General features: G+C 42.3%; 1 protein-coding gene across 8 annotated transcripts in view; it reads left to right on the forward strand.

Moving 5' to 3' along the window:
- Positions 1 to 15,556, forward strand: part of ralgapb (Ral GTPase activating protein non-catalytic subunit beta) — a 166,714-nt gene that overhangs the window by 28,241 nt on the left and 122,917 nt on the right. For 5 of the 8 annotated variants that reach the window (XM_073062270.1, XM_073062269.1, XM_073062273.1 and 2 more), the window contains 2 exons: positions 549 to 727; positions 7,785 to 7,829. In XM_073062270.1, the coding sequence (XP_072918371.1) occupies positions 549 to 727; positions 7,785 to 7,829 (224 nt within the window). The remainder of the gene's footprint in view (positions 1 to 548; positions 728 to 7,784; positions 7,830 to 15,556) is intronic. The other 3 variants (XM_073062275.1, XM_073062276.1, XM_073062277.1) reach the window with 1 other exon arrangement.

The following is a 15,556-nucleotide window of genomic DNA, read 5'->3' on the forward strand; positions in this document are numbered from 1 at the left end:
CCGTTCAATCATGTCTGATTTATTAGCCCTCTCAACCCTATAGATTCCTCAGAATTCCACAGATTCACCTCTGGCTGAAGAAGATTTTGTCCTCAACTCTGTTCTAAAGTGACATACTTGTATTCTGAAGTTGTGCTCTCTGGTCCTAGACTCCCCCAGTATAGGAAACATCCTCTCCACATCCATTCTATGAGATCATCCCCTTTAGAAGATCACCCCCTCGTTCTTCTAAAGTCCAGTGAGTACAGCCCAGAGCCATCAAATGTTCCTCATACATTAATCTTTCATTCCTGGGATCATTGTTGTGAACTTCTGGACTGGACCTTCTCTAGTGCCAGTACATCATTTCTTAGATAAGGGGCCCAAACTGCTCTCAATACTCCAACTGAGGTCTGATCTGTCTGTTATAAAAGCTTATTCTTGGTGGATCAATGCCTTATACAATTTTATTCTGCGTGAATAATGTTAATTTGAAGAATATAGTAGATAAAATATTTTGTAATTTTCTCTTCATGAATTATATTTTAAATCCTATTATTTTTCCTCAGCAATCCAGTGGATTTGAGTAATCCAGCCATTATAAGCACCACGCCAAAATTCCAGGAGCAGCTGTTGAACGTTAGCGGGATGGCTCAGGAAATGATACAACATCCGTGTCTCAAGCAGCTGCCTCAGATCTTCTTCAGAGCCATGCGTGGCGTCAGCTGCCTGGTGGACGCCTTTCTAGGTGAGTTCTTTTTCTTTAAAACACTTTTCAATATTGTTTTCAGTATATTAAAAGATGTTCTTCATTACATATGCGAAGCATTGGGTAGACATCCTTTTCCAGTGATTGAATTCAAGTATCTGTGAACTGTGCCTGAATGTACAACTTGCGTAAATATTTTCTCTTTAATTTCACCATTCAAATACGTCATTCCATTACAACAGTGCATTGAGGTAGTACAAGGTAAAACATTCGCAGAATGTGGATTGAAGTGTTGCAGTAACAGAGAAAGTGCAGTGTAAGCAGATGATAAGGTACAAGATCAAGAGCCCATGTTATGGGCATGCACTTTGGTAGAAAAAATAAAAGGGTAGACTGCTTTCTAAATGGAGAGAAAATTCATACATCTGAGGCACAAAGGGACTTGGGAGTCCTCATGCAGGAATTTTCAGGTTAAGTTTGTGGGGAGGAAGGCAAATAAAATGTTAGCATTCATTTAGAAACATTGAAGTCCTACAGCGCAATACAGGCCCTCGGCCCACAAAGTTGTGCTGAACCTGTCCTTACCTTGGAAATTGCCTAGGGTTACCCATAGACCTAAGCTCCAGGAGTCTTAAAATACCTTATTGTAACCACCTCCACCACCGTCGCCAGAAGCCCATTCCACACGCTCACCACTCTCTGTGTATAAAAAAAACTTAGCCCTGACATCTCCTCTCTACCTACATTCAAAGCACCTTAAAAATAAGTGTATACCTCAGATAAATACTTTGTGGAGATTTGTGATATATATGTACAATGTCTGAAATACATCTTATGGAAATGTTTGCTTGATGATGAACTTCAATAAAAAAAATAAATTACAAAAAAAAACTATGCCCTCTCATGCTAGCCATTTCAGCCCTGGGTAAAAGCCTCTGACTATCCACACGATCAATGTCTGTCATCAACTTACACACCTCTATCAGGTCACCTCTCATCCTCCGTCGCTCCAAGGAGAAAAGGCGGAGTTCACTCAACCTATTCTCATAAGGCATGCTCCCCAATCCAGGCAACATCCTTGTAAATCTCCTCTGCACCCTTTCTATGGTTTCCACATCCTCCTATATAACTGAGCACAGTACTCCAAGTGGGGTCTGATCAGGGTTCTGTATAGCTGCAACATTACCTCTCAGCTCCTGAACTGAATCCCACAGTTGAAGAAGGCCAATGCACCGTATGCCTTCTTAACCACAGAGTTAACCTGTGCAGCAGCTTTGAGTGTCTATAAAGCAATGTCCCCTTGGATCCCATGCCTCCTCACTTTCTCAATAAACCTTGCATGGGATCTAGGCCTCATATGGAGCCAGTGATCATTAATGGAGAATGTGTGGAGCAGGTTAAGACCTACAAGTATCTGGGAGTACAGTTAGACGAGAAGCTAGACTGGACTGCCAACACAGATGCCTTGTGCAGGAAGGCACAGAGTCGACTGTACTTCCTTAGAAGGTTGGCGTCATTCAATGTCTGTAGTGAGATGCTGAAGATGTTCTATAGGTCAGTTGTGGAGAGCGCCCTCTTCTTTGTGGTGGCATGTTGGGGAGGCAGCATTAAGAAGAGGGACGCCTCACGTCTTAATAAGCTGGTAAGGAAGGCGGGCTCTGTCGTGGGCAAAGTACTGGAGAGTATAACATCGGTAGCTGAGCGAAGGGCGCTGAGTAGGCTACAGTCAATTATGGAAAACCCTGAACATCCTCTACATAGCACCATCCAGAGACAGAGAAGCAGTTTCAGCGACAGGTTGCTATCGATGCAATGCTCCTCAGACAGGATGAAGAGGTCAATACTCCCCAATGCCATTAGGCTTTACAATTCAACCGCCAGGAGTAAGATATGTTAAGGTGCCGGGGTTGATTGTATTTAATGTATTTAAGTAAACTACTTAAGAACTTTTTAAAAGCTATTATTAATGCTTTTTGAGAGAGTGATTTAGATGCATATCATATTTTTACTGAGTTAAGTATTGTATGTAATTAGTTTTGCTACAACAAGTGTATGGGACATTGGAAAAAATGTTGAATTTCCCCATGGGGATGAATAAAGTATCTATCTATCTATCTATCTATCTACCTTATCAAATACCTTGCTGAAATCCATATACACTACATCTATGGCTCTTCCTTCATCAATGTGTTTAGTCACATCCTCAGAAAATTCAAGCAGGCTTGTAAGGCACAACCTGCCTTTGACAAAGCCATGCTGACTATTCCTAATCATATAATGCTTCTACAAATGTTCATAAATCCTGCCTCCCAGGATCTTCTCCATCAACTTACCAACCACTGAAGTAAGACTCACTGGTCTATAATTTCCTGGGCTATCTGTACTCCCTTTCTTGAATAATGGAACAACATCCACTCCAATCCTCCAGAACCTCTCCCGTCCCCATTGATGATGCAAAGATCATTGCCAGAGGCTCTGCAATCTCCTCCCTTGACTCTCACAGCAGCCTCCAGGCAACATCCTTGTAAATTTCCTCTGCACCCTTTCTATGGTTTCCACATGCTTGAGGCGACCAGTGAGGCGACCAGAACTGAGCACAGTACTCCAAGTGGGGTCTGACCAGGGTCCGATACAGCTGCAACATTACCTCTTGGCTCTTAAACTCAATCCCACAATTAATGAAGGCCAATACATCATATGCCTTCTTAACCATAGAGCCAACCTGCACAGTAGGTTGAGTGTCCTTTGGACTTGGACCCAAGATCCCTCTGATCCTCCACACTGCCAAGAACCTTACCATTTATACCATATTCTGCCGTGATATTTGACCTACCAAAATGAACCACTTCACACTTATCTGGGTTGAACTCCATCTACCACTTCTTAGCCCAGTTTTGCATCCTATCAATGTCCCACTGTAACCTCTGACACTATCCACAACACCCCCAACCTTTGTGTCATCAGCAAACTTACTAACCCATCCCTCCACTTCCTCATCCAGGTCATTTATAAAACTCACAAAGAGTGGGAGTCCCAGAACAGATCCCTGAGGCACCCCACTGGTCACTGACCTCCCATGCAGAATATGAACTGTCTACAACCGCTTAAGCCTTGCATGGGGTACCTTATCAAATGCCTTGCTGAAATCCATATACACTACATCTACGGCTGTACCTTCAACAATGTGTTTAGTCACATCCTCAGAAAATTCAATCAGGCTCGTAAGACATGACCTGCCCTTGACAAAGCCATGCTGACTATTCCTGATCATATTATACCTCTCCAAATGTTCATAACTCCTGCCTCTCAGGATCATCTCCATCAACTTGCCAACCACTGAGGTAAGCCTCATTGGTCTGTAATTTCATGGGCTATCTCTACTCCCTTTCTTGAATAAGGGAACAACATCCACAACCCTCCAATCCTCCGGAACCTCTCCTGTCCCCATTGATGATGCAAAGATCATCGCCAGAGGCTCAGCAGTGTCCTCCCTCGCCTCCCGCGGTAACCTGTGGTACATCTCGTCCGGTCCAAGTGACTTATCCAACTTGATGCTTTCCAAAAGCTCCAGCACATCCTCTTTCTTAATATCTACATGCTCAAGCTTTTCAGTCTGCTGTAATTCATCCCTACAATCACCAAGATCCTTTTTCCGTAGTGAATACTGAAGCAAAGTATTCATTCAGTACCTCTGCTATCTCCTCCAGTTCCATACACACTTTTCCACTGTCACACTTGATTGGTCCTATTCTTTCATGTCTTATCCTATTGCTCTTCGCGTACTTGTAGAATGCCTTGGGGTTTTCCTTAATCCTGTCCATCAAGGCCTTCTCATGGCCCCTTCTGGTTCTCCTAATATCATTCTTAATCTCCTTCCTGCTTGCTTTATAATCTTCTAGATCTTTGTCATTACCTAGTTCTTTGAACCTTTCGTAAGCTCTTCTTTTCTTCTTGTCTAGATTTACAACACCCTTCGTATACCACTGTTCCTGTACCTTACCATCCTTTCCCTGTCTCCTTGGAACATACCTATGCAGAACTCCAAGCAAATATCTCCTGAACATTTGCCACATTTCATCCGTATGATACCCTAAGAACGTCTGTTTCCAATTTATACTTCTAAGTTCTTGCCTGATAGCCTCATATATCCTCTTACTCCAATGAAACGCTTTCCTAACTTGTCTGTTCCTATCTCTCTCCAGTGCTATGGTGAAGTAGATAGAATTGTGATCACTATCCCAAAATGCTCTCCCACTGCGAGATCTGACACCTGACCAGGTTAATTTCCCAATACCAGATCAAGTACAGCCTCTCCACTTGTAGGTTTATCTACATACTGTGTCAAGAAACTTTCCTGAGCATACCTAACAAACTCCACGCCATCTAAACCCCTTGTTGTAGGGAGGTGCCAATCGATATTCGGGAAATTAAAATTGCCCACCACAACAACCCTGTTGTTATTACATCTTTCCAGAATCTGTCTCCCTATCTGTGCCTCGAAGTCCCCGTTACTATTGGGTGGTCTATAAAAGAAACACCCAGTAGAGTTATTGACCCCTTCCTGTTCCTAGCTTCCACCCACAGAGACTCCATAGACAATCCCTCCATGACTTCCTCCTTTTCTGCACTATCTCTGATCAACAACCCCCACCCCTTTTGCCTCCCTATCTGTTCTTTCTGAAACATCTAAAGCCTGACCCTCGAAGTAACCATTCCTGCCCCTGAGCCATTGGTCATTGTAAGTTGTCCTGTAATCAGGCTAGGGTTAATTTGGGGGGTGCTGGATGACACAGCTCAAAGGGCTTACTCCATGCTGTATCTCAATAAACAAATAACAGTGGGATAGAATCTGTCCTTGACTCTGGTGGTGAAACAGTGTTTGGCTTCTTAGTTGACACAAACGCATGGAAGTCATCATGCACAGAAACAGTGTCATGACACTGTAATCACCCGCATATCTTTTAATGCCTATCATTTTGAAAAAGCTGTCAATCTGTCAAACACAGTAACGCTGCCTGCCGACCTGGGAAAATGGGCTAAAAAGTCGCAGATAGGTTAATGCAGACAAATCTGAGGTGTTATACTTTGAACGAACAAACTAGGGTAAGCCATGCATAGTGACCGGTGTGTCGTAGAACAAAGGGACCTGGGAAGACAGATCCATAATTCCCTGGAAGTGGCATCACAGGAAGATAGGATCATAAAGAAAGTGCATTGGCCTTCATAAATCAATGTACTGAGTACAGGAGTTGGATGTTATGTTGAAATTGAATAAGACATTGGTGAGGCAATATTGAAGTATTGTGTGCAGTTCTGTTCACCTACCTATAGAAAAGATACTAATAAGCTTGATAGAGTGCAGAGAAAATTTACAAAGGATGTTGCTGAGATTTGAGGACCTGAGTTATAGGAAAAGGTTGACTAGGTTAGGACTTAGTTCCCTGAAGTGCAGGAGAACGAGGAGAGATCTTTTCAAAGTATACAAAATTATAAGGCATATAGAATGGATAAATGCAAATAAGCTTTTTCCCCTGAGGTTGGTTGAGACTAGAACTGAAAGTCATAGGTTAAGGGTGAGAGGTGAAATATTTAGATAGATAGATACTTTATACTTTATTCATCCCCATGGGGAAATTCAACATTTTTTCCAATGTCCCATACACTTGTTGTAGCAAAAACTCATTACATACAATACTTAACTCAGTAATAATATGATATGCATCTAAATCACTAACTCAAAAAGCATTAATAATAGCTTTAAAAAAAAAGTTCTTAAGTCCTGGCAGTTGAATTGTAAAGCCTAATGGCATTGGGGAGTATTGACCTCTTCATCCTGTCTGAGGAGCATTGCATCGACAGTAACCTGTCGCTGAAACTGCTTCTCTGTCTCTGGATGGTGCTATGTAGAGGATGTTCAGGGTTTTCCATAATTGACCGTAGCCTACTCAGCGCCCTTCGCTCAGCTACCGATGTTAAACTCTCCAGTACTTTGCCCACGACAGACTCAGGGGACTCAGAGGGATCTACTTCACTCGCGGTGGTGTGAGTATGCAGCAAGCTGCCAGCAGAGCTGAAAAGTAATATTGAGAAGTTTTGATAGGTACAAAGATGAGAGGGATGTGGAGGGCTATGGTCCGGATGCAGGTAGATGGGAGTGAGCAGGAGGCCAGGTCAGTAAAGACAAGATCGACCAAAAGGCTCGTTTCAATGCTGTAGTACTCTCTCTATGCTGTAGTTTTACTAACTCTGCTTCAGTGGTGCCTGGTTTGAAATACTGATCTCAAACCTGCCTACTTAAGGGGTGAAAATAAATCCAAAGACGAAGAGAAAGAACTTGGAAATAAAACTTGGCAAAATTTGGGTACTGTTAGAAATATTGGTAAGGATAATTATTGAATTAAGCAATTGACTATTAGAAAGGTATATCAGAGCTTAGAAAATAATCAATTTAATTTAACAAATGACTTCTGGGAATTGGATAGAAAATGTAATACAGCCTGCCATACATTGTACTGTTACTCATTGCAGAACATTCAAGTCACAGTGAATGTTCAGACTCTCTGCTCTACCGTCTTGTCCATCATAATACTGCAACTATTAGGTAACCTGTTGACCTGTTGCTTTATATTGCATCTGTGTCAAATCAAAATTGATTCACATCCGATGTTCATTCCAAATTTACTCTTTCATTACCACCAGTCTAGATTTGTTGTACATATTTAGTCCTGAATACAAAACAGAAGTTTATAATTGTGTCCAGCAGTGGCAAGTTTGAAATTGTATTTGGTGTGCTTTCTTATGGTTAACTTCTCTTTCTGGCTTCTGTGCTTTAAGAGCTTCAGCAGATTTCTGAATTCTTTGATCATTCAAAGATGTGATTTGGATTTTGTAGTTGTCACTATATTTGGCATTTTTGCCACTCGTTCATACTTAATGAACTACATCGATGATTTGCAATGGTAAGTTGCTGTGGGAAAGTGATGATACATGCTCGCTTAAGCCAAATTTAAGTTTAAGAAACCTTTTCTGTGAACCTCATTCACTGAAAACAAGTTGTATATTTTTAAACAGCACCTTGCTTTTTCTTGTTTCGTAGGCATTGCAAGGATCAATATCATTCGGGAAAGGTTGCCCTCTTATGGTATAAAGTGTTAAGCATTTGGCAGATTTCACTTTTGATCTGTAACATTTGAACTGGTATAAGGGTTACCAATGCACTCCATTTCCCTGGCAATCTGATTTATGTTTAAAGCTGCAGTATTCTGTTTTAATAACAATTCTAATAGACAATTCTGAAATTGAAAAAGGATCTGGTGCTTTCCTGGCATATATGATGAATAAACTCTACACGGGCTTCCAGCCAGGTACAGGTATCTTCATGAAGATGGCCGAGTTTGTCATCAATATGTCCGAGTTATAATCGATACCTGTACCTGCCATGGAAGACTGTCTGGCAGGTGCATTGCCAGAGTAAAATAGTATACATTATTTAAAACAGTACAAATTGCATCCTAGTTGTTGCCAATGTAGATCCCTTAAATTGTCATTATCAGTTATGTGGAGATCTTTCCTTGTCTGCCAGTATTTCAAGTTCTGAATCACTCTGGACCCTTGCTGTTCCTTGTGCGTTAAATATCATGCACCAACTCCCCAGTGCCGAGTATAATGTTTCACGAGCAATAACCCCAACTCAATAGTGCAAGAATAGAACTTTGAAATATATCTCCATTTTTGTCCATTTCTCTATTTGTAATCTATAATTATATTTAAGGGTGAAAGGTACTCAGTTACTTTTGAATATTACAAAACTATAGGTGCACTCTAATATAGCATAGTTTTCCACATTGAAAATCTTTAATTTTATTTCCATTTCCCAACTGAATGCAAAGTATTTACATTACCTGACTCTTCACATGATGCATTGTTTAGTCTAGCCAGAGGATTCAATTTTATTTCCCAGTTGGGATTATAAGACACAGGCCACTTGGCCCATTGAACCTGCTCTGCCATTTCATCATGGCTGATTTATTATCCCCCTCAACCCCACTCTCCTGCCTTTTCCCCATACCCATTGACTTGGTCTCTACAACCATCTATAGCAATAAATTCTGCAGATTCACTACCCACTGGCTCAATAAATTCCTCTTCATCTCTTCTAAATGGATGTCCCTCTACTCTGAGGTTCTGCCCTCTGGTCCTAGACTCAGACACTATAGGAAGCATCCTCTCCACACTCATTCTGTCTAGGCCTTTCAATATTTAATAGGTTTCAATGAGATCCCCCCCTCATTCTTCTAAACTCCAACAAGTAATAGAGCTTTGGCCAACAGCCAATCCGGACATCAGAAGTTTGGAGAGGAGGAGACTTCAATCAGGTCTGCTGATCAAGGATAAAAGGCAGGAGAGGGTTACGGCAGCATAATAGAGCTTTGACCAGGGAATAGTCAGGACATCGTATTGATTAATAAGAGCAAACTAAAGGAAGGCAGGGGCAAGCAGAGCAGCCGTCATCAGTGGTGAACATAAGGCTTTAGCTCTTCGAGGTTTCAACGAAGGGAGGCTTCACTCTGAGGAAGCAAAGGAAAGAAAAGTGCAATTTTTTTACCTTCTCTTTATATCTGCTCAGTTAGGACAGTAGAGATCATAGGCAGGAGAGTGAAATGCTTCTCCTTTGGGATGTGGAAAGGCAGGGTAACCTCCAGGGTCCCTGACGACTACAACTGTGAGAAGTGCATCCAGCTGAAACTTCTAACAAACCGCGTTAAGGAGTTGGAGGTGGAACAGGATAAACTCTGGACCAATCGGGAGGCTGAGGGGGGTGATAGATCGGACATGTAGAGAGGTAGTTGCACACAAAGTGCAGGACACAGGAAATTGGGTGACAGTCAGCAAGGGGAAATGGGTTAAAGAGCCAGTGCAGAGTACTCCTGTGGGCATCTCCTCAACAACGGGAATATCACTTCGGATACTGTTGGGTGGCAAGTATCACAGTGGTTGGGTCTCTGGCACTGTGTCTGCCTCTCTGACAGAAGGGGAGTGGGGGAGAAGAGTCGCTCAGTGGTGAGAGGGGATTCGTTAGTTAGGGGAACAGTTGTGGCCACTGGGAGATTCTGCTTTTTCTGGCGGACGGAGCGAAGGTGCTTAGTGAAACGGTCTCCCAGTCTACGTCAGGTCTTACTGATATACAGGAGGCCACGCTGGGAGCACTAGACACAGTATATGACCCCAGCAGACTTACAGGTGATATGTCGCCTCGCCTGGAAGGACTGTTTGGGGACCTGAGGGAGGAGGTGTAGGGGTAGGTGCAGCCCTTGTTCCATTTGCAAGGATAAGTGCCTGGAGGGAGATTAGTGGGGAGAGATGAATGGACAAGGGAGTCACGTAGGGAGCAATCCCTGCAGAAAGTTTGGGGTGGGGGGAGGGAAGGTTGTGCTCGGTGGTGGGATTCCATTGGAGATGGCGGAAGTTACAGCGAATTATGTGCTGGACGCAGGTGCTGTTGGGGTGGTAGGTGAGGACAAGAGGAACTCTATCTCTACTAGGGTGGTGGGAGAATGGGGTGAGAACAGATGTGTGTGAAATGGAAGAGGTGCAGATCAGGGTTGATGGTGGAGGAAGGGAAACCCCATTCTTTGAAGGAGGAGAACATCTTCATTCTGGAATGAAAAGCCTTATCCTGAAAGCAGATGCGGTGGAGACTTGAGGGACAAGGATGGTGTTTTTACAAGCAACGGGGTGGGTGAAGGTATAGGTTAGGTAGCTGTGAGAGTCTGTGAGTTTGTAATATTCATCAGTAAATAAGTTGTCTCCAATAAAGGAGACTGATCACTAGAGAGGAGGGGGTTGTTGGAAATGGACCAGGTAAATTTGAGGACAGGGTGGAAGTTGGAGGCAAAGTGGATGAAGACAGCAAGTTCAGTATGGGTGCAGGAAGCAGCACCAATGCAATTGTCAATGTAGCGTAGGGTAAGTGCGAGACGGTCCCCAGTGTAGGCTTAGAGGCAGTCTTGTTAGGAGATGGAGATGTTTAGGGACTGGACATCCATAGTAAAAATAAGAGGATGGGGGCCAAAGAACTTGAAATCATTAAAAACATCCAGAGGGTGTGAAGGGTCATGGATGTGTTTTGCATCAATCTTCACTGTGGAAGACACTAGCAATGTGTTGGAAGTTCCAGGTGTCACGAAGTGTGTGAAGTTACCATTACTTGAGAGAAGGTTCTTGGGAAACTGAAAGGTCTGAAGATGGATAAGTCACCTGGACCAGATGGTGTACACCCCAGAACTTTGAAAGAGGTGGCTGAAGAGATTGTGGAGGCGTTAGTGATGATCTTTCAAGAATCACAAGATTTTGGAATGGTTCTGTAAGACTAGAAAATTACAAATATTACTCCACTCTTCAAGAAGGGAGGGAGGTGGAAGAAAGGAAGTTATAGGCCAGTTAGTCTGAAGTGGTTGGGAAGATGTTGGAGTCAATTATTAAGGATGAGATCTCAGGGTACTTGGAGGCACATGATAAAACAGGCTGTAGTCAGCATAGTTTCCTCATGTGAAAATCTTGTCTGACAAATCTGTTGGAATTCTTTGAAGAAATAACAGGCAGGATAGACAAAAGGAAAATCGGTTGATGTTATGTGCTTGGATTTTCAGAAGGAGCCACACATGAGGTTGCTTATCAAGCTATATAACCATATAACAATTACAGCATGGAAACAGGCCATCTCGGCCTTTCTAGTCCATGCCGAACACTTACTCTCACCTAGTCCCACCGACCCGCACTCAGCCCATAACCCTCCATTCCTTTCCTGTCCATATACCTATCCAATTTTACTTTAAATGACAATACCGAACGTGCCTCTACCACTTCTACTGGAAGCTCATTCCACACAGCTACCACTCTCTGAGTAAAGAAATACCCTCTCGTGTTACCTTTAAACTTTTGCTCCCTAACTCTCAACTCATGTCCTCTTGTTTGAATTTCCCCTACTCTCAATGGGAAAAACCCTATCCACGTCAACTCTATCTATCCCCCTCATAATTTTAAATACCTCTATCAAGTCACCCCTCAACCTTCTACGCTCCAAAGAATAAAGACCTAACTTGTTCAACCTTTCCCTGTAATTTAGGTGCTGAAACCCAGGTAACATTCTAGTAAATCTTCTCTGTACTCTCTCTATTTTGTTGACATCTTTCCTATAATTTGGTGACCAGAACTGTACACAATACTCCAAATTCGGCCTTAACAATGCCTTGTACAATTTTAACATCCCAACTCCTATACTCAATACTCTGATTTATAAAGGCCAGCATACCAAAAGCTTTCTTCACCACCCTATCCACATGAGATTCCACCTTCAGGGAACTATGCACCATTATTCCTAAATCACTCTGTTCTACTGCATTCTTCAATGCCCTACAATTTACCAGGTATGTCCTATTTGGAGTATTCCTACCAAAATGTAACTCTTCACACTTATCAGCATTAAACTCCATCTGCCATTGTTATGAGTCCATGGTAATACAGGAAAGATTCTAGCATGGATAAAGCAATGGCTCATTGGCAGGAGGCAAAGAGTGGGAATAAAGGGAGTCTTTTCTGACTGACTGCCGGTGACTAGTGGTGTTCCACACGAGTCTGTGTTGGGGCCAATTCTTTTTACGTTATATGTCAATGATTTGAATGATGAAGTTAATGGCTTTGGTGCTAAGTTTGCAGACGATATGAAGATAGGTGGAGGGGAAGTTAGTTTTGAGGAAGTAGAGAAACTACAGGACAGACAGATTTGGAGAATGGACAAATAAATGGTAGATGGAGTACAGTGTGGGGAAGTGTTTGGTCATGCACTTCGGTAGAAAAAACGAAAGGGTTGACTATTTTCTAAATGGAGAGAAATTATATTAAAAAACTGAGGTGCAAAGGGACTTTGGGTCCTTATGTAGGATTCCCTAAAGGTTAATTTGCAGTTTGAGTCTGTGGTGAGGAAGGCAAATGCAATGTTAGTATTTATTTCAAAAAGACTAGAATATAAAAGCAAGAATGTAATATTGAAACTTTATAAAGCACCGGTGAGGCCTCACTTGGAGTATTATGAGCAGGTTTGGTCCCTTATCTTAAAAAGGTTGTGCTGAAACTGGAGAGGATTCAAAGGAGGTTCACAAAAACATTTCCAGGATTGAACAGCTTGTCATATGGACAGCATTTGATGGCTCTGTGTCTGTATTCACTAGAATTAGGTCGAATGAGGGGTGACCTCATTGAAACCTCTGGAATGGTGAAAGGCTTTGATAGAGTGAATCTGGATAGATGCTACCTATGGTGGAAGAGTCTTAAGACCACAGGACACAGCCTTAGTATAGACAAACACAAGAAAATCTGCAGATGCTGGAAATTCAAGCAACACACACAAAATGCTAGTGGAATGCAGCAGGCCAGGCAGCATCTATAGGGAGAAGCGCTGTCGACGTTTCGGGCCGAGACCCTTTGTCAGGACTGGCGAATAAGGACCCTTATAAGGACCCTTTGTCCTGTCGAAGGGTCTCGGCCCAAAACGTCAACATTGCTTCTCCCTATAGATGCTGCCTGGCCTGCTGCGTTCCACCAGCATTTTGTGTGTGTGTGTAGCCTTAGTATAGATCTGTTCTTTTAGAACAGAGATGAGGAATTTCTTTACCCAGAGAGTGGTGAATCTGTGAAATTCTTTCCCACAGGCAGCTGTGGAGGCCAAGTCTTTCTGTATATTTAAGGCAGAGGCTGATGAAATGGTGGAGCAAACTCGATGGGCCAAATGGCCTAATTTTGTCCCTATATCTTTTGGTCTAATGGTCTACCTCCTGCAGGTTAATAAGGAACACATGACTCTTACATGAAATGGCTATTTGGTCTCCCAAATTGTCTCTGACATTTGATAAGAGCATGGCTGAACTGAGTGTAACCTTGATTTTGCATTCCTGTATGCTCATTGTAACCTCTCACTTCCTTGTTTATCAAATATCTATCTACCTCAGCTTTTAAAATATTTAAAGTCCTCACTTCTACTACACTTTGATGAAAACTATTCCAAACACCTTCTGAGAGGGAAATGTCACCTCATCTGTCTGAAGTGGCCGGCTTCATATGTTTAAACAATGATTCCCTGATTTAGATTCTCAGGATCATACATTTTGTTCAGTTTTCTCTTGCCTATCTAATCTGTAACAGATTCCAGCTTGGCCTATTCAAATATCTCTTATAAGGCAAACTTTCCATTCCAAACATTTGACAAGTAAACATCCATAAATCCAAAGACAGATCTGTTTGCAGCAATGACCTTGTATCTGGAGTATAATCTCCCACTGTTGTATTCAATTCCCTTTGCAATACACCTGATGTTCTGTTAGCTTCCCTACAGTAGCAGCATGCTGCAGCGTTTCACTTTTTGGCTCATATACTTTTTATTTTGATTAAGGAGCTTAAGGTAAAAGAAGCTTTGGGGGAGTGATCATAATATGATCGAATTCACCCTGACATTTGAGAACGAAAAGCTAAAGTCAGATGTATCAGTGTTACAGTGGAGTAAAGGGAATTATGGAGGCATGAGAGAGGAGTTGGCCAAAATTGATTGGAAAAGAACATCTAGCAGGGATGACGGCAGAGCAACAGTGGCTTAAATTCTGGAAGCAAATCGGAAGGCACAGGACATATACATTCCGAAGAGGAAGAAGTATTCTAAAGGCAAGATGACACAACTGTGGCTAACGAGAAGTCAAAGCCAACATAAAAGCCAAAGAGAGGGCATAGAAAAGAGCAAAATTAGTGGGAGGTGAGAGGATTGGGAAGCTTCTAAAAACCAACAGAAGGCAACTAAAAAAGTCATTAAGAATGTCAAGATAGAACATTGAAAGTAAGCTAACTAATAATATTAAAGAGGATACCAAATTTTTTTTGGATACATAAGGTGTAAAAGAGAGGTGAGAGTAAAAATCAGACCATTGGAAAACACTGCTTGAGAGGTAGTAATGCAGGGACAAGGAAATGGCAGACGAACTGAATAAGTATTTTGCATCAGTCTTTACTGTGGAAGACACTATGAGTATGGTGGAAGTTTGAGAGTGTCAGAGGTCAGAAGTGTGTGAGGTTGCCATTGCAAGGGAGAAAATTCTTGGGAAACTGAAAGGACTGAAGGTCGATCAGTCATCAAGACCCCATGGTGTACACCCCATGGTTCTGAAAGAGGGGAATGAAGAGATTGTGGGGACATTAGTAATGATCTTTCAAGAATTACTAGATTCTGAAGTGATTCTGGAAGACTGGTAAATTGCAAGTATCACTCCACTCTTCAAGAAGGGAGACAGGCAGAAGAAAGGAAATTTAGGCCTGTTGGTCTGACCTCAGAGGCTGGGAAGATGTTGGAATCCAATAGTGACGATGAGGTCTCAGGATACTCATGATAAAATAGGCTGTAGTCAGCATGGCTTCCTCAAGGGAAAATTTTGCATGACAAAACTGTTGGAATTCTTCAAAAAGTAACAAGCAGGATAGACAACGGAGAATTGGTTGATGTTGTGTACGGATTTTCAGAAGGCCTTTGACATGAGGCTGCTTACAAGCTTCTAGCATGGATAGAACATTGGCTGATTGGCAAGAGACAAAGAGTAGGAATAAAAGGAGCTTCTTCTGTTTGGCTGCCAGTGACTCATGGTGTTCCACAGTGGTCTGTGTTGGGACTGCTTCTTTGTACATTATATGTCAATGATTTTGGTGATGGAATTGATGGCTTTGTTGCAAAGTTAGCAGATCGTGTGAAGATAGGTGAAGGGGCAAGTAGTTGTGAGGAAGTAGAGAGGCTTCATATTAGGAAATGGGCAAAGAAAAGGCAGAAGAAATACAGTG

This window comes from Hemitrygon akajei, chromosome 11, assembly GCF_048418815.1.
Source record: "Hemitrygon akajei chromosome 11, sHemAka1.3, whole genome shotgun sequence".
NCBI lineage: Eukaryota > Metazoa > Chordata > Chondrichthyes > Myliobatiformes > Dasyatidae > Hemitrygon > Hemitrygon akajei.